The 18,795-nt window shown below is 47.5% G+C and overlaps 1 protein-coding gene across 1 annotated transcript; it reads left to right on the top strand.

The window, feature by feature from the left end:
• The first annotated feature begins 403 nt into the window (after positions 1–403).
• On the top strand, positions 404–17,921 carry cped1 (cadherin-like and PC-esterase domain containing 1). Its single transcript, XM_070992121.1, has 21 exons — positions 404–814; positions 4,930–5,104; positions 7,306–7,400; positions 7,489–7,573; positions 7,698–7,782; positions 7,853–8,000; positions 8,240–8,370; positions 8,673–8,745; positions 9,498–9,656; positions 9,783–9,887; positions 10,445–10,551; positions 10,636–10,697; positions 10,818–11,004; positions 11,078–11,246; positions 14,136–14,235; positions 14,374–14,510; positions 14,693–14,913; positions 15,002–15,103; positions 15,456–15,543; positions 15,649–15,795; positions 16,238–17,921. Exons 1-21 carry the CDS (start codon positions 545–547, stop codon positions 16,457–16,459), a joined length of 2,868 nt encoding a protein of 955 aa, XP_070848222.1. The 5' UTR covers positions 404–544; the 3' UTR covers positions 16,460–17,921.
• Positions 17,922–18,795: the final 874 nt, after the last annotated feature.

Raw genomic sequence — 18,795 nt, 5'->3', positions numbered from 1 at the left:
CTCGGCCGCGCGCGTCCCGGCGGCTCTCTGCCTGCTTTTGGTCCATCCGCTGCGCGCAGAGCGCAGACTGCAGGATCAAGGCCTTTAAAGTCTGATTGATCCGGATTGTCAGCAGGAGTTCGTAGTTTTCCAGACTCCCGCGGATCCTCCGGAACATCCGGCGTCGATACAACCGATTGAAAGGCTCGTTATTCCAGGAAAACCCGTCGCACTGAATCACGTCCAGCCGAGACGCGTTCATGAAACGAGCATGTCGCCAAACCACAGAGAAAAATAAGCTTTTTAACTTTGGGTTTGGTCATCAGCTGAAGTTCTCTGGACTTCCAACTGAAGTTCACACGTTTTCAGCCTCCTCCAGATTCACTGCTGGATCCGGGATCAATAGAATCGACCAAAGAGAGTTTCTGAAATTAAGCTGTCAGTAACAAACTCTCTGACATTGATGTTTGAGGCAAAGTGAACCTGAAACCAGGAGACGAAGGTGATGAAGATGAGGGATGAAGGTGAAGCCCTCAGGAATGTGAAGTGAAGGATCGGCCGTCTCATGCGGTGCCTCCTGGCCTCAGCCGGCGGACTCCTCCTGAGGGACGCCGGGATGCTGCTCCGCCGCCGGTCCTGCTCCGGCCCGCTGCTGCTGCTGGGGGTCGCGGTCTGTCTCTTCTACCAGACCCTGATGGTGGCCCGGAACCGCCTCCGGTCCGGACAGCAGCAGCCCGCCGCCGACATCCGAAGCAGGAAGCCGGCAGATGAAGTCCAGATGGAGGAGACCAGGAGGTTCATTTCTACTCTGGAGGCTTTACAGAGACACGCACAGGTGAGTTTAACCTGCGCTCAGGTGTGCGCGTGCTTCCGGTGCTGCTGCTGCTGCTGCTGTGACCTGCAGAGCTCTCAGCTGCGTGTAGAGGAGGACCATGAGGAGGGTTGAAAGCTCTGGAAAAAGCTCGTACTCAGACTTTGAATCCAGCTTTTTTTTTTTTTTTTTTGAGGAAAACGAGTTCATCACCAAACAAATTTCTACATCTGGACTTCTGACTTTTCTGACTTTTCAGATCTTCTCTTAAACGAGGCGCCAAAAAAAAACAAACATTTTATTTCAGTTTAACCAAACTGTGGAACAGAATGACGACATGAACGTGTGAATTCATGTTGAATGTAACATCAGTACACGTATATACATGTATATGTATATGTGTGTGTATATGTGTGTGTATATGTGTATATACACACAGTCTTTGACTTGAATAGAACAGAACTGAAGCCAGATGAATTCAGCGATGGACAAAACTAGTATATCACCAACTTTGTTCAGAAGTTTTGAAGCTTTGAAGTTTAAAACCTAAATACAATAATGTTTAATATAATTATCAGAAGTTTGGCACAAATATAATCAAACAATAGTTCATTTTGAAAAAACAGCCTCCTTCCAACACAGACGGACCAAAAGCCTTTGCCAAGGTTAAAAATCTGCCATGAAACAGTGAGTGCTGTTTGATTTGACCGACTGACTCCTGATCAGCTCTCTGAAAGCGAGGCGTCTTTAAAAGGACAGATTTTCAAATGGACTTTTGAATGGACCGTCTGCCTGTCACAAAGAAAGGAAGCCTGCTGGGTCAAACCTCCTGCTGGCTCATTGTTGCAGTATTTTTAGATTATGAGGGGATCAATGGCCGCGTGCAAGAGGTTTTATTTTACTGCAGGATGACAGACAGCTGGAGGGACCAATCAGAGTCAGAGTATCCTGTTAGTATGTGTGTTGGGTATTTTAAGTGTGTCCTGGTCCTCAGTGTCCCAGATCCAAATATTTGTATCATTAATCAGAGGAGGATACAGTTCCTGACAGATGACTGAGTGTGAGCTGACAGCTGACACACACACACACACACACACACACACACACACACACACACACACACACACACACACACACACACACACACACACACACACACACTCTCAGGCTGTTAATGTGGTCAGGTGTGGCTGGTCAAACTGGGCTGACCCTCCTCTCTGTGTTTGCTTTGTCTCATCGCAGCCGTGAGACGTTGGAGGTCTGAGGTGACGACAGCTGCTCCCTTTAAAGCAGCAGCCGACACGTGAAACGCTTGTGGTGTGAACGGAGTTCAGGCTCCACATGAAGTGAACTTACGTCAGTTTGTCCAGCAGCATTTGGACCACTGCAGCATGTCAACATTGACGCCGTCTGTCTCCTGAGCTAAAGACAGAAGGAGAAGATCTATTTTTAGAGTAAAGCTGCTGCTGCTGCTGCTGCTTTCTTAAAAAGGTCAAAGAAAAACCTCCACGTTGGTCTTTCAGCCTCTGAGGCTGCAGATTTTGGACGTCGTGCCAGCTCGTTATGCTGCGCTGACTTCCTGTTTACGCAGCTGATTGCTCTGATTGGACAGAGCTGCAGACGTTTCCCAGCAACAAACTGACTCCAGACTGAACATTTGTGAGGTTTTAATCGTTCACACACACACTTCAGGTCAGATGACACTGTACAGTGTGTGTGTGTGTGTGTGTGTGTGTGTGTGTGTGTGTGTGTGTGTGTGTGTGTGTGTGTGTGTGTGTGTGTGTGTGTGTGTGTGTGTGTGTGTGAGTGTGTGTGCGCACCACAGGAGGAATGTTTCTTAAAAAATGCAGCTGATGGACATGTTTGTCTCCTGGGTGTCTGTCCTCAGCGTCTGTGATGTGGTGTTAGCGGCGTGCTAACAGGCGAGCGTCATGTGATCGGAGTCTCCGGTCATGTGACGCTGATGATGGCGCCTCGGTTGAGCGCTCTGTGGTATGAGACCTCGTTAGTGTCTCTGTTTGTGGACACAAAGTTCAGCTTCATCGTCTTGAGGTGAGGACGACCCAAACTCTCAGACTGAGTACTTCAGTATCACTTTGTGGTACTTGTACTTCACTTGAGTATTTCCTCTTGATGCTGCTTTTCTTCTGTGTTTATGTGTCAGCTGCAGATCCTGGATCAGCTGTTAAACACTGAAACCATTTAAAGTTTGACTCGTTTCTCAGTTGAATAAATATCAACGTGTAACGAAAACCACTGCGTTTTATTTGAACTGTAACTTGAAGTCGACTGAAACTCTGACAGACTTTCTGCTCGCGGTCGTTTGTTGGCCTCCGTCGTCCATGAGAGGAAGAAAAGAGGCTGAAGTCAGACTGAAAGCAGAAGGTCTGCCAGCTTCTCTTCAGTCTGTGGACTCGAACTGACTGCAGATCAGAAGTGGACAAAGACACGAGGAGGACGACGTGAAGACAAAGTTCAACAGAGTTCGGCTTCAGTCGGCTCTGCTGCACGACTTTCTTCTTCTGTGGTTTCAAACAAACTCACTGACCCAGCTTCAGGTTTCAGCCTGAGTCTCCTCACAGGCCCCGTTCACCCGGATCCTTCGTCCTTCACCTGCCGGTGCGTCTCATCAGTCCACGTCCGTCTGTCCGCGTCACATTTAAGGTTCACCCGAAATATTCTGTTTTATTCTTTTACGTAAGAGACGTGTGTTTCCACGGCAACGTTATAAACTGACAGGCACAAACAGGAGGCGTCACTCTGTCTCCGTTTCCAGGAACCAGAAACATATCCGAACTCTCTGCAGGACACTTTGATCAAAGCAGGACATGTCCCAGAGACACGTCTAACATGTTCTCCTCCGGGAAAGAAGCTCCTTCAGCACCAAGTCAGTCACATCAGGAAACACATCGTCCAGTGTGACATCACTTCCTGTGGAGATCATTATCTCTGATGTCCAATCAGAACAAATCCACTGAGACACCAGAGAAGAAGACTCTGAGGAACCTCCCTGAGAAGCTTCATGTTTTTCAGTTTTCTTCAGTATCACAGTCTGGACAGCCATACACTGCTAACAGCTAACTGCTAACAGCTAACTGCTAACAGCTAACTGCTAACAGCTAACTGCTAACAGCTTATTCAGCAGAATGTTAATGGAGACACTTTGACTGAGTGGAAACAGCTCACAGCTGACTGACTGTCTCCATGGCAACATTATTCTTCCTGTTTACATCCCCCTGAGCATGATGGGAAGTGGAGGTCCAACGCTGAGAGCCTGATCATCGATGAAGCAGAAGAAACCAACGACCCGTGAGAGGATGTCAAACGTTTGATGCTGCAGAGCTGACGGCACTGAACCCTGCAGGACTTATATTTAGTTCATGTTATCTGACACACACACACACACACACACACACACACACACACACACACACACACACACACACACTCTGTCAGACCACAGCTTCGTATCAGGTGACTGATTCTTCGTTAAAGTGCACGTAAACACGTCGGCGGCTCGTTCAAACTTAATCAAACCTGTGAAACAGGCTCGTTGTTAGTTCTGGTTCAGGGTCTGAACGGCCTGAAGGACGAGGCTCCTCCTCATCCTCCCCGTGACCTGAGCCTGCTCTCGCTCACAGAGAGAGGAAGAGGAGGCCGCGAGCGCTCTGTTATTCCTCCCACAGAAGAAGAAAGCGTGTTTGTTGTTGCTGGGACGGAAACATGGCGAGCAGCAGGCCGCTGCTTTCCCTCGCTGTGACTGAGCTTCGACATTTCCTGTCAGATGGAAACAATCACAGACTGAAACGAGACACCGAGGAATCCACAGCAACAGACGGAAGGACGTGAGCTCGAGGGTCACATGATCACAGTAACAAACCTGCTGATTCAGCACATTTTCATGGACATGAAGGGACGAGCAGGTCCAACATTTCTGCCTTAACATCAGCTGCAGAACACTAACACACTGTAGCTCATGTTAGCTAACTGTGCCCAGCATAACACCGGCTAGCAGTTTCCCCCTGCTTCCAGCCTTTGTGCTAAGCTAGGCTAACCGCATCCTGGACCTGACCCAGGACTTTCATCACAGTGGAGGTGAATCATGAACATCAGCGTGTTTTTTCTCCGTGTCTCCTCAGGTCCGGGTCCAACCTCAGCCGCAGCCTCGGCGCCGTCAGGCCGTGCTTCTGACGGGTCGACATCTGGTCTCAGACACGGAGGTCCAGCTGTACCAGCGGGTCCTGCAGGAGATGGACTACGAGGTGCAGCTGTCCAGATACGCCGAGACCAGCAGCGTCCTGAGGACAAACCACGGTAACGGTCCACTGTCTGACCTGAGGGGGCGCTGCAGGTGCTGCTGTTGTTAGTGTGTGTGTGTGTGTGTGTGTGTGTGTGTGTGTGTGTGTGTGTGTGTGTGTGTGTGTGTGTGTGTGTGTGTGTGTGTGTGTATTTGTATTTGTGTGTGTGTGTATTTGTGTGTGTGTGGTGTCATACTATCAGTTCTTCAGTGAGTGTGTGTGTGTGTGTATGTGGTATGTATTCCGTACACTGTGGGGACATAAATCTGTTTACACAGTCACATTCCTCATGGGGACAACGTGCAGGTCCACATAATGTAAATCATTAAAGTTTAGGATGAAGCCTAAAGTTAAGGTTAAAGTTAAGGTTAACGTGAGGCATGTAGTGGTTTTGATTAACTTTCCAGGATGCAAGTCTATGTAATGTAATGTCCCCATAAGTTATGTATACATGCATGTGTGTTAGTGTGTGTGTTCAGTGTGTGTGTATTTGTTTTTATATCTTTGTGTGTGTGTGTGTGTGTGTGTGTGTGTGTGTGTGTGTGTGTGTGTGTGTGTGTGTGTGTGTGTGTGCTGGGTGGAGACTTCCTGTGCAGCTGTAGGTCAAAGTGGACAAATTTCCCTCAGACTGACTGTGTGTGTGTGTGTGTGTGTGTGTGTGTGTGTGTGTGTGTGTGTGTGTGTGTGTGTGTGTGTGTGTGTGTGTGTGTGTGTGTGTGTGTGTGTGTGTGAGTGAGTGAGTGTGTGTGTGAGAGAGAGAGAGAGAGAGAGAGAGAGAGACTTTAAGACATCATTAAAAGCTGAAAATGGACCAAATGTGCCCCTGTAGTTTTCCTGTCCTGTGAAGTTTCAAACGTGAGGAAACTTTTTCTTTTCTCTCAGGTTTGTCAACTCTGAACAGGAAATGACAGAAATGTCTTATTTTGAAAAGAATGGTGACATCAGGTCCTGTAAAATAACAATGGCTTGACTTTTGATTGAAAAAGAAGCTTCTGCACTGGAGCATTAGCGCCCTCTGCTGGGCCCCTGCACACTGGAGGGGGGAACCCCAACATTGCTCTCTGATTAGCTTCCTGTTGTTTTGAGTGTTTTCTTCATGTTTGTTGTGTTCATGATTTGTTTGTATTTGTTGTGTAGTTGAGTTCACCTCATTCTCACTGACGTTGTTAGCTTTGTTAGCTTGATTGTAGCTTCTGCTGTATGAACATTTAGACTTCTGTTAGCAGATCAATGGCTGGTTTGTGTGATTCATCACAAGTTCTCCACGCTCACACCGCACACACGATCTTTGCACACATCGTCGTTTCTTCACGTCCACAATGAACCTCCAGATATCCACTTCACTGAAGAGACGGTGCAGAACGTCATGATTTTAGTGCTAACAGAAGCCGCTAACAGGAGCCGCTAACAGCTAAGTGCTAACAGGAGCTGCTAACAGCTAAGTGCTAATAGGGGCCGCTAACAGGAGCTGCTAACAGCTAATTGAGCAGACTTTAACAGGATAGATTCACTGAAGTGGCTGAAGACAACGAGGCTCTGTAGCAGCAAACTCATCTACCTGCACCTCCCAAAGTGTGAGATGAAAGAAAACATGCCACTGTCTGAAGAACAGGTGTGTCAGGTGATTGACAGCTGTGTCTGCCTGTTCTGAGCTAGTAAACAGATGGGGGTTGGGTTGGGGGGGGGGGTGAAGAAGAAGAAGGAGACGGTTTGTGTTTTATAACCCTCATAAATCACAGAGTGACGACCAGCTGCTCTTCAGTCAGAGGACCCCCGTCTCTCTGCTAGCGAACTAGCTGTGAGACCATTAGCACTAGCCGTTAGCTGCTCCTGTAAACTGGTCTTACTGGTCTGCAGTTTAGACTGTGTTGTTGTTGTTGTTGTTGTTGTTGTTGTTGTTGTTTTTGTTCTTGTTCTTGTTCTTGTTGTTCTTGTTGTTCTTGTTATTGTTGTCTAACATTTCCTGTTAGCTGACGATCACTTCCTCATGTTTCTGTATGAGTCCATGTTTGGACAGATGTCTTCCTGTCTCTCCTCCATCTGACTCCCTCTGTCTGTCCTTTTGTGTCTCCCTCTATCTGTCTGCCTGTGTCTGTCTCTTTCTCTCTCAACATCAACAGTAAAAAAAGGTCAGGTTTTCAGGTTACAGGTGTGACTTCCTGTCTGTGTCTCCGTGGTAACAGGTGTGACTTCCTGTCCTTGTCTCCATGGTTACAGGTGTGAGTGGGTGGAGCCTGTTGCTGTGTCTCAGCAGTTCAGAGAGGAGCTGTCTGAGGAGAATCTCCTTCTCTCACCTGCAGCATCATCAAACGGTGAGACTCACCTGAACAGGTGTTCCAGCCAATCGGAGACAGTGTTACCTGAGCTGTAGTGAACTCACCAGTCCCTCTGTGTCCTCAGGTCAACTTGTTGCCCGGGGTGATGGAGGCATTCTCTGATGCGGGTGGAGGTCTCTGTCGCCTCTACACTCACTCACACCTGACAGGTGAGTCTGAAACAGCTCATGTGACCTGTCCAGGTGAGCACCTGACGTTTTGATGTGAATAATGTTTATACTGAAGATTAACCACCCACAGACTCTACCTGTTCTACCTGTTTGTGCTTCTCAGGATCTGAATTACCCATGAGACCATATTCCTGTGGATCAACCAATCACAAGCTGCAGTTTCCTCAGGACTCTGTGGGAGCCGACAGGTGAGCTTGAGGCAGATCACCTGAAGATAAATACACCTGCTGCGTGCGCTCATCCTCTTCTCTCCCACAGTCACTCACCTGTCGGAGCTCCGCCTCCTGCTCTGGTTGCCATGGTGAATGTTTACGTCCTGGTGACCTCAGTGAACCCGCTGACTTCCTTCCTGCATGACATCAGCGTGGTGATGACCAATCAGGAGCAGAGGGGGCGGGCCACAAAGGTTAAACACCAGTAGTAGCAGTAGTAGTATTCGTAGTAATATTTCTGATGTGTTCAAGCAGTCATCCTTCTGTCTCTTTGTCTTTTTAGTTTTTCATTGATTTAGTTTCATCTTGATCATCTTCATCAGTGCTGATCGATCTGATATTGATCGGAAACAGGGAACAGGCTTTAAACTGTCCAACGCTCTGTGAAAGACACTCATCTCCTAAGTCTCTAAGTCTCCGTTTCCTGTATCAGCTCTGGAACTTCCTGCTGCAGCAGCTGGGACCAACGACATCCCATGATGCTTTGGGGCAGGTGAAGGAGGTGATAGGTGAAGTGCTGCAGGCTGCTGCGTCGACCAATGAGAGGCAACAAATGCTCAACAGGTAAAAAAGACAAACAGGGAACTCTGTGGACGACGTTTTCATCACTTCACGTCTCTGCAGCTGCAACATGTCCACACCTGAGTTCACTGTCCAATCACAGGACAGAGTTTTTGTGCGTGCGTGTGTGTGTGTGTGTGTGTGTGTGTGTGTGTGTGTGTGTGTGTGTGTGTGTGTGTCTGTGTGTCTGTGTGTCTGTGTGTCTGTGTCTGTGTCTGTGTGTGTGTGTGTCTGAAAGGTATATTCTGAGATTCTGATCATTGATTGGTGGATTATTGATAATTGTTGATTATTGATTGTTTCAGGTGTGTGTTGTGTTACCAGCTGTTGACCTTCACTCTGCTCTTCAGTGGCTCCATCACACCTGTCGTCGTCCAGGTAAGAGAGGTCGCTCCTTTATCTGTGTATCGTTCAGGTGAGAGACAGGCAGGTTACAGACAGACAGGTGAGAGACAGACAGGTGAGAGACAGACAGGTGAGAGACATGTTCAGATCTGGTTCAGAATTTCTTAGATTTAATACAAACTTTGAATTATTGTTTTAGTAACTTTTTGCCTGCATCCTGTTTCCTTGACAATGTTTCCTTCATTCCTTTCCTACCTCCTCTTCTTCTTTCCTTCCCTGACCTCCTTCTTTCACTTGTGTCTCCTTATTTCTTCTCTTTTCCTTTCTTTCTGTTTAGGAAATGTTTATCATTTCCTTTCTGTCACAACTAACTCTTGTTTTTTTCTTGCCTCCTCTTTTGCTTCCTCACCTTTCCTCCTTCTTCCCTAACTCCTCATTTCCTGTCCTTTCCTCCTCCTCCTCCTCCTCCTCACCTTCTCACCTCTTCTTCACCTTTCCTACTTCCTTCTTTGTTTTCTCACTTTATTAATTTGCCTCTGTGCCAGCTCTTATCCTTCCTTCCTCGCCTCCTTTCCTTCCTCGTCCCCTGTCCTTCCTCAGAGGAGGACGTCTCTTCCTTAAAGGCTCAATCTTCACACCACTTGTTCTTCCTCTGTAATAGATCAGCAGTGGACAAACTGTACTGGGATCAGTCTCAGGTGGTTTGTCTTCACAGGTGAACTGACGGTAAACGTCCACCAGAGGTCAGCAGCTCGTCTCACACTCATGATATCTGTCTTCTTCAGGTGGACACTGATCTGACATTTTCTCCTCTGAGTGAGGACACGTTTGAGGGACAGATCACCAAAGACCTGATCCTGGAGGACACGCTGCACTTCCTGCTGCCGTCTCACACACACCTGTCCTCAGAGACGCCCCTGTCCTCAGAGGCACCGGTGAGACAGGTGAGACGGCGCACAGCTGACTTTACAGAGAAAATGAATCCGTTTCGTGTTTCAGCGTCAGAAAGCTGAAACTGATGAGATCATCACTTTGAACTGCGTCCCCGTACTTTGTCTCTCTGTGGTCAGGACGGCGGCTGCAGAGGGACACACAGCGTCTGTCTGTCAGAGGACGACTTTCTTCTTCTGCTTCAGTTTCAGCAGCGCATGAAGACGCCTTCAGCTTTCCGACTGGTAAACATCCTGCGTCAGCTCGCACTCACTGTGTACAAATACACGTCCCGATGAAGTACACGCTGTGTACTTTGCGTCCTGCAGTCTAAATGTTTGTACACTCAAGTATTTCTGACGTGAGTCATCAAACGCTGTTCACTCACTCTTTCAAGAGTCTGAATGTCCTCAGATTTGGAAACATGTCCATCATTTGTCTCACAAGTCTCAGTCTGTCCAGTTAAATATTTAGAGTTCAAAGAGAGACACTGATGAGACATTCTGTCTCATCTGAAGACTGTCCAGCTGACTCAGCACTTTATCTGTCCTCTGTCAGACTGGACGGTTCAGTCCTCTGACAGTAAGACAGACAACCGTCCTTCACTCTGTGTCTCCAGACTGAAGACGTTCAGGAAGAACTGGATCAGTTTCTCCTCACTGTCAATCAGATCTTGGTCTTTTGCTGGTCTCTGATCAAAGCATGAGATCCAGCAGGTTCAGGACCCTCATGAGGGGACTCTGGTGGACAGTGAGATGTCCTCCTCAGAGCAGGACTGTGACTGTGTGTTCTCTCTCTGTAGTTGTATCCCAGCATCTCGTCTTCCTCCCCCTCCTCCTCCTCCAGCGTCTCTGGTCTTCTGATCAGGATCAGTCGGTTCTACGAGCTCCAGAGAAACCAGAGCCACAGGTGAGTCCAGTCCGTCTGTAAGCTGTCGACCAATCAGCAGCTTGCTCAGTGACAGATGAACGACGGCTTTCATGTTTCCCACAGAGCTGAAGAGACAGAGGAACTGGCCAATCAGGAGTCAGCGTGGTCTTCTTCACAGGATGAAGGTGAGAGCAGCTCACACAACCATTAATATACCTACTGCTGACCAACAGGCGGCCTGCGGTCGCAGGAAGTGAAGTCACTCAACGTCGGTTTGTTATTGGTTTAATTGGTGCGTCTTTCAGGTCCCTGTGTGGACCCCCACCTAAGACAGATCTACACCGACCCCCCCCTCGCTCTGACCCCCACCTTCAGCCCCCGGGTGAAAGAGTATCGGGCTGAAGTGACCTTTGACACGGTGACGGTTCGAATCCGGCCAGAGACCGTCAGTCCGGCCTGTCGCGTCCACCTGGACGAGCACCGAGGCCCCAGGTGAGACCGGGACCCTGACCCCTGACCTCTGACCTCACAGAACAGGTTATTGACGGGCTTTTTTTTTCTTCAGGATGGCAAACTACCCGGTCGGCCTCGGGAACAGCAGGATCAGCATCCTGGTGACGAACGATGGCGAGCGAGAGTCCGCCGTCATGACCATCTACACCGTCTACGTGTACCGCGAAAGCCGACCCAGCCTGCCCACGTTCGGAGATCACGTGATGTGCAGCTTCCTGCAGGTAGGTCGGCTGTTTTCCTATTGGCTGCTGGGCTGTGGGCGGGGCAGGAAGTGATTCATGAAGTAAAAACGTGAAGAAAAAACGTTTGAAGTGTCAGAAATGGACGTTTGTGTTTTTGTGTTTCTGGCTCGTCTGGTTGGTTGTGAGAACACGTGGAAGTGATTAAAGGAGCAAACAGCAGACGGCTGAGCGAGCGAGTGAGCGAGCGAGCGAGCGAAGGACGGATCCCTCACACGGCGCCGTAAACCAGCTCTGAGGGTTTCAGGCCGAAAGCTCGCGGCCTTTTGTTCTCTCGTGGTTTCAGTGGAGCAGAAAACATCAGCTGGTGCTGTTTGAACATTTGTGCCTCATTTCCTGTAACAGCAGACCAAACCAGACCAGAAGAAACTGGCTCCATCCAACAAATGCCAGCAAACACTGACTGGGGGGACATCTGTGGTCTCCAGAGGACGATGTCCTCAAAGGATGCAGACCAGGCTGTGCTGAGACGTTTTCATGTGTCTCTGTTGCTCGTCCTTCTGACAGGAAGACAAAGTGATGAAGATCAGAGCGATGATGTTTCACATGTTTCTGAGGACCACAGACATGTGAGACAGGGATGATTGTCCTCCAGTCAAACATGTCTTCAGTCAAAGCGTCAAAGTAAAGTCAGGACAATGACCTGAAAGGACTGAGGCCTCACACTCAGTCCGTTACGTAACTGTGGGTATTTCTCAGGATCACTCTGTTAAATTGGCCTGAATCTCTGAGTCATGATCTAATCTGTGCTGATGGTCCACATGGACCAGATCCAGGACCACAGGACACCACCGCTGTCCTCCTTCACCTCACTAATTTTTCTGTCCTTCACACTTTAGCTTTTAGCTCTTTTTGGCTCTGATGTTAGCCTGTGGACCTAACAGTGATTGCAGCGTCCTTGTTGTCCTGCAGCGTCCTCATTGTCCTGCAGCGTCCTCATTGGCCGTCAGTTAAACGCCGTCAGTGCTGAGTGAAGTCAAAGTCCGGAGGAGTTAAACACTGAATCTGTCTCACTCAGAATGAAACTGTCCTATAAACGTATAGAAGACATTATGGTCAACGTGAATGTTGACGTCAAACTCTGTTTGACTGTGTGGACACAGAGACAGTTTGGACAAACCAGATTAAATCTGACTCTCACTTTTCTTCAAACTAAATGAAGAACAGAATCTTTCTTTCTGTCTGTCTGTATGTCCTCAGGACGTCTGCGTGTCCTCGTCCTGATCCGGATCGTCTCACAGCGTCACATGTCTTCAGCTCAGCTCTTTGATCAAACTGAGGATTATTTCTCTGTTTCTGTTGGACACGATGCACAAAATCAGACCTTCACTTTGAACTGAGACACTGTTTCCTCGTCCTTCAGGACTTTTTAGGACACTTTCTATAAAAAACTTTATGGACTTCATCTCTGACCTCAGATCAGCTCTGAACACAAACAGCCCAAAGCAAGTGAGGACAGAGAAAAGAGGAAATCAGACCCGTCCAAGTTCAGGAAAGAAGGGACAAGAGAGACAGAATACTGCAGTAAAACACATTTAAGAACACACTAATACTGTTTTCATTGTTCACAGCGTGAAGTATAAAGTACCTTTGATACATGAATCAACAATCAATCAATAATCAATATACAGCTCAATCAATAACCAGATGAATAAATCAAACAATAAAGTCAAATGATTAAAGTCACACAAACATCAAAAACAACATCTTTTTCTCTTCAGCTCAACTTTTACACCAAAATCAGACAGTCTTCATCTTCATCTTCATCTTCATCAGCTGCTTCATCACAATAAACACCATCATCATCATCATTCTCATTCATTCAGAATAACACGTTTAACAAGAAGCAGGAAGCACGGATTTCATCTTAAACTGTTGGTGGTCAAACGTCTCACCTGTCTGTCCTCTTCCTTTGATTTTGTCTGTCTTCTTGTCTGTCTTCTGTCTTCGGTGTGTGCTTCAGGACGATTCGTCTTGTTTTATTCTGAAAAGCTTTTGGACAGAGACAAAGCGCTGAGTCGTCGACGTGGCAGCGAGCTCTGAGACGGACGCTTGTTGTGGGATGAAAGGCGGCGTCAGTGTTTTTGGTGTTTCTCAGTGCTGTCAGTGTGTTTTGGCGGTCGGCGGCGGCTGATCTCAGACCAGCGTCCCGCCTGTTTGAGCGTTTACACTGAGCTCAGGTACGAACAAGAAAATCCCTGTTAAGTTTTCTTGTTGCACTTTGTTGTGAGCTGCGACGCCGGCGTGCGGAATGTGACGCCGCCGCGCCGAAACCTGCAGCAGAAGAAGAAGAGTGTGTGTCTGAGAGGACGTGTGTGTGCGTGACGGCGGCGGCTCTGAAGTCGGGGCCAGACGTGGCGGCTCCCACGGGGCCCCTGAGCTGAGCCGGTCGGGTTTATTTGACCTGTGACCTCTGAAATCAGGAGAGTTTAATGGGACGACGCTCACCAGAGATCTGTGACAAGAAGAAGAAGAAGAAGAAGAAGAAGAAGAAGAAGAAGAAGAAGAAGAAGAAGAAGAAGAAGAAGAAGAAGAAGGCTTTGATTTACAGCTGAGAACAGAAGAAGAGAAAGAGGTCAGAGGAGAAAGACATGAAGTCATGAGGACAGGAAGTCAAGAAGAAGAAGCTGCTCGCTGCTCCCAAACAAGACATCGATCAGACTGAGGAGTTGCCACCTCACTGTGGCCCTGTTGCATTCTGGGACATCTGTCAGTACTTCAGAGTCGTGTCCTCGGCCTGAGATGGCTGGACCCATCGGACGACTGTTTGTCTGAATGTCACCATGTTCCAGTGGACAGTGGACACACCGGTCCTCTGTGTGTCTCACTGAGCAAAAACTGACCCCCTTCCTGTTCTGGACTCTGTTTCAGGACTGTGGTTTGCTGGTTCAGCCGGATCGGCCCTGCGGTCTTCAGCCCTTCATGGAGCCTCAGAGTTCACTTCAGCCCTGCGGCTCAGGACACGTAGCAGGTCTGATGTCACTTCCTGTGTCTAATGGACCAGTCTGTCCCTGAACTCGTCTTTGTGTACAAAGTAAATTCACCGAACTGTCTCACCTGTCTCACCTGTCCCTCTGTCTCACCTGTCTCTCTGTCTCACCTGTCTCAGGTCAGTGGGTGGTTCCGTGTCTCAGCTGTTCTGACAACAGGACATGTGATTGGCGGGAGGTTGCCTGGCAACCAGACGGCTGTTATCACCCGATAGTCCACCGTCCTCTGCTGCAGGACTGTATGACGGACAGGAAGGTGAGGTCATGTGATCACTGTGACGTCATAGCAGCAGCACTTTAAAGTGAGGACGGTTGGAGGTGGACTTCTGCGTGATGACACTTCAGTGTCAAACAGTGTGTGGTCCAACATGTGGACCTCTGTCCACACGGTGTCCTGATGGACGAGGTGTATAAACGAATCATCCCTTCCCCCCTCAGGTGTTGTTCATCGGTGACTCGACCAATCGGGGGATGATGTACTTCCTGATGGAGCGAGTGAACTCCAGTCTGGAGGACTGGGGGAAGGCTCACCACACGCTGGTTTACAGGAACCTGAACGGAGGACGGACGCTGGTCAGCTACTCGTATTACCCTCAGTTCTGGCTGGAGAAGAGCCAGAGACCCACGTTCAGACAGGCTCTGCTGCAGCTGCTCGACAGGTGAGACGAGGAACACCGACGCCGGCGGTTTCAGCGGCGGTATGAAACAAGGTCATGTGATGTTTACTGGTGAGTTTCCTCCCTAAAGGTCACGACCTCTGGCGAACTCTAACCTGACAGTGCTGGTGGTGGGAGGAGTCCAGTGGCTCAACACCGATCACCTGAGGACAATCCGAGAGGTGCTGAACAGGTGAGCAGCTGCTCCGACGCCTGCAGCGACAGCAGAGTGTTGACGTGTCACGACAGCAAACACCTGAGCAGAATTTAAACGTTTTAAATTCTCTGTTCGGACGCCGTTTCTCCCATTAGCGTTAGACACAAAAGGACTCGACAAATAAATGTTGGTTTGTCTACAGTCATGCTAGCAGTGGTGCTTTGAGCTAAATGCTAACATCAGAATGCTAACGTGCTCACAGTGACGATGCTAACGTGCTGATGTTTAGGAGGTACAGTGTTTCATGTTCACTGTCTTGGGTCAACGTGTTGGCATGCTAGCATTAGCTGATTGCTATGACAACACGTCCACCTTGTCCGTCCCTCAGAGAGTCTCTCGGTGACGTCGTGGTGGTGGTCAAGTCTTTGGGGATGGGCTTCCACCTTCCTGTGGACGGGATTCGCTCTCTCAGTCTGGTACGTTTCTGATTCTCGTTGTTTCTGCATGTTTTCTGAAACATGACGCCGCGTCCACGTCAAATTAACGGCCTCTGTCTGCACCTGGACATGGACCTCTTTCAGACCGAGATCCAGGAGCTCTACACAGACAACCGTAACCTCATCGCCACAGCAAAGCATCATGGGTACGAGGTGATCGACACATTCAGCATCACCATGGGTCGATACAAAGAGTTCCTGCAGGGACGATGTGCCTGCCATTTTCACGAGGTAACGCCGCCTCACTGAGAGCGTTTGTTGATCCCTTAAAGGGTCATGTGACGTCTTTAACTGGTCCATGGAGACAGAGAGAGACGCTGTGGCATCTGCACTGGTTTCAACACATTTAGACTCAGCTGTGAACATCTGTCCAACAATCAGGTGACAGATGTTTGATTCTGTCAAATCTCTGTTCAGACCAGTTTTAGGATGACAAGATGTTTCAAACACTGTTAAACAAACGTCGCTCTGAACGCAGCAGCTTGTTAAACTCCACCAATGAAAAGCCAGATTTCAGCTTTCAAGTCCAAACCTGATCAGAAAAGTCCTGGACCAATCTGACAAGGTGATTTTCTGATTGGATATCACAACTTAGAAAATTAGAAACTTGAAATTAGAAATTCTTCCGCAGGTATCAAACCAGGTGTTGGCGTCTCTTCTTCTGTCCTGACAGGTGGAGAAGTTTTGGTCCTCCAGACTTTCAGACGAGACGACGTCCACAGCCAACAGAACCAGATCTGGCAGAGCAGGATCAAAACTCAGCAGCCAATCAACCGTGCTGGATGCAGAGCAGAGGGCGTGGCCTAAAGCCTTGTCCTATCACGTGAGAGGACCAGTGAACCAGGTGTACTCTGAGATCCTGCTGAGCCGCCTGTGTCCCAGAACCAGAAACTGAACAAACGAATGTGTGTGTGTGTGTGTGTGTGTGTGTGTGTGTGTGTGTGTGTGTGTGTGTGTGTGTGTGTGTGTGTGTGTGTGTGGACTCACCTGTGTCATTCACCTGCCGCAGGACTTGAAGGTTAGCAGGGTGTCGGTGAAGGGGAGGATGAATGGAAGGACAGAAAGGGACTGAAAGCTGAACATGTCCCGCTCTGTCCTGCAGGACTCAGGACTGTCCGTCCCTTCATTTCAATGTCAAACACAAAACAAGAAACGTTCAGAAAGAAAAAGTAAACTTCCAAAATGAAAACTTATAGTTTGTCTGACCGAAAGTTTCCCATGATTGAGAAAGTGTCTGAGAACCAGCAAAGTTAGCTTCAGCAGAGTTAGCTTCAGCAAAGTTAGCTTCAGCAAAGTTAACATCAGCAAAGTTAGCTTCAGCAAAATTAGCTTCAGCAGAGTTAACATCAGCAAGGTTAGCCTCAGCAAAGTTAGCTTCAGCAGAGTTAGCCTCAGCAGAGTTAGCTCCAGCAAAGTTAACATCAGCAAAGTTAGCTCCAGTAAAGTTAACATCAGCAAGGTTAGCTTCAGCAAAGTTAGCCTCAGCAGAGTTAGCTTCAGGAAGGTTAGCCTCAGCAAAGTTAGCTCCAGCAAAGTTAACATCAGCAAGGTTAGCTTTAGCAGAGTTAGCTCCAGCAGAGTTAGCCTCAGCAAAGTTAGCTTCAGCAAAGTTAGCCTTAGCAGAGTTAGCTTCAGCAGAGTTAGCTTCCGATGCTACAGCCACATTCTGCTGAGCACCAACCAAAGTGCGCCGGCGAGTTCCTGATGTGCACCTGCTAGTTTTACTGCACAGTACTTCTTATGAGTACTTCCTAGCTTTTGTTGCAGACCGGCTACAGGTCTCTGCAGTATTTCTGTACTCAGTATTCTGGCGCGTGCTAGCTCGCGTCAGTCAGGCTCTGTTCTCTGACGCTGACCTCAGATCAGCCTCTTCGTGCTTCCACACACAGACTTTATACCTCATTCACTGACTTTATCGTGTATATCTGAAAACCTTCAGCACCAAAGACTCGATGATCTTGATCATGAGAGACAAACGTCTTACGTGACCTTCTGCTTATATTTTCTATATTTTTCTACAGATGTATTTTGTGCCTTAAGCTCTCAACATGTTTACACTCTGGAAAACAGAATATATGAATATTTATATGAATGTTAAGAGTCCTCTCTGTTCTTTATTTTCTTATGAAAATGTTGACCAGAACGCAAACGGACACAAACACAATTTATCCTGAACAAATTCAACCATGAAGACGAGAAATCGGTTTCATTTTTAATAAAACTCATTTTCTTTATTTCTTTATTCCATGAATGTTTCAAGATGTTCACTTCAGAACTTTTTTTTACCTTAAACTTCAGCATTTTATTTTTAAAAACTGTGCAAATTGTGTCTTTATACATTTTAATATATCTTTGCCATGAAAGTGATAAAGTGACTGTTTCTTCTTTTCATATCTGAACTCACTCGTCTTAGTTTGAAGAGAAAAAAACATGAAAAATTCTGTTTCCAGTCAGAACAAAAACTTCTGATTAAAGCCCAGTATGAATGAGATGGAAAAGATCATCATTCATTAATTTATTATTGGCCAATCTGAACCAAAAATCTGTTTTTTTATGATTCATATTTTCTTTTTATATCTAATGTTGGTTGTCAGTCGTCTCTGATCTTGAATGAATTCAGCTGTAAAATGTCTTGAATTTTGAACCATTTTTTAATGTCCACGGAGTTAAATTGACAAACATTTGACTGGAGTTTGGTTTGATTTTGGGATCGTAGTTGTTTTGGCTGCTCTCATGTCTCACCATGATTAATCTTGACCCCAAAACCAAACTCCGTTCAAAAATCGATTGTTTAAGAGTTTTCTAATCTGTCACTTCCTTACAGAAGTTGACTGAATCTATTTTGTCTCGATCACGGATCAAACGTAAAATCGGCTCATGTGAGGTGTTAAATTGGCAAACCTTTGGCCGGAGCTCGGTTTGCTCTTTGGGTTTGGTGTTCGGTGTTTTGGCCTCTCTCTCTCTCACTCTGTGAACCTTCTCACCAAACTCTGAAGAAAAATCACTCAGTTAAATTTTTTATTCCTTGAAGATCTTTTTAATCTTTATAGACCAAGTGTCGCATAAATATCCAGAAAACTTTCTGCGTTTTGTCTTTTTGATCCTTCTGGTCGTCCAATCAGCGTCCAGCTGTGACGTCAGCTGCTGAATATGAATCCTCTCCTGGTCCAATGAGGAATTTTCGGGACTCAGATGGTCCTGCCTCGTCTCCTGCAGACCACAGCTGGCCTG

This window comes from Chaetodon trifascialis, chromosome 22 (assembly GCF_039877785.1).
Source record: "Chaetodon trifascialis isolate fChaTrf1 chromosome 22, fChaTrf1.hap1, whole genome shotgun sequence".
Lineage (NCBI taxonomy): Eukaryota > Metazoa > Chordata > Actinopteri > Chaetodontiformes > Chaetodontidae > Chaetodon > Chaetodon trifascialis.
The sequence above is the reverse complement of the archived record's forward strand: the minus strand, read 5'-3'. Positions and strand labels throughout refer to the sequence as shown.

Coding starts and splice junctions, on each gene's coding strand:
- cped1 (XM_070992121.1), top strand. CDS start 545: ATGCGGTGCCTCCTGGCCTCAGCCGGCGGACTCCTCCTGAGGGACGCC. Junction 7,574..7,697: donor CACTCACTCACACCTGACAG/GTGAGTCTGAAA, acceptor TGTGCTTCTCAG/GATCTGAATTACCCATGAGA. Junction 8,001..8,239: donor AGAGGGGGCGGGCCACAAAG/GTTAAACACCAG, acceptor TTCCTGTATCAG/CTCTGGAACTTCCTGCTGCA.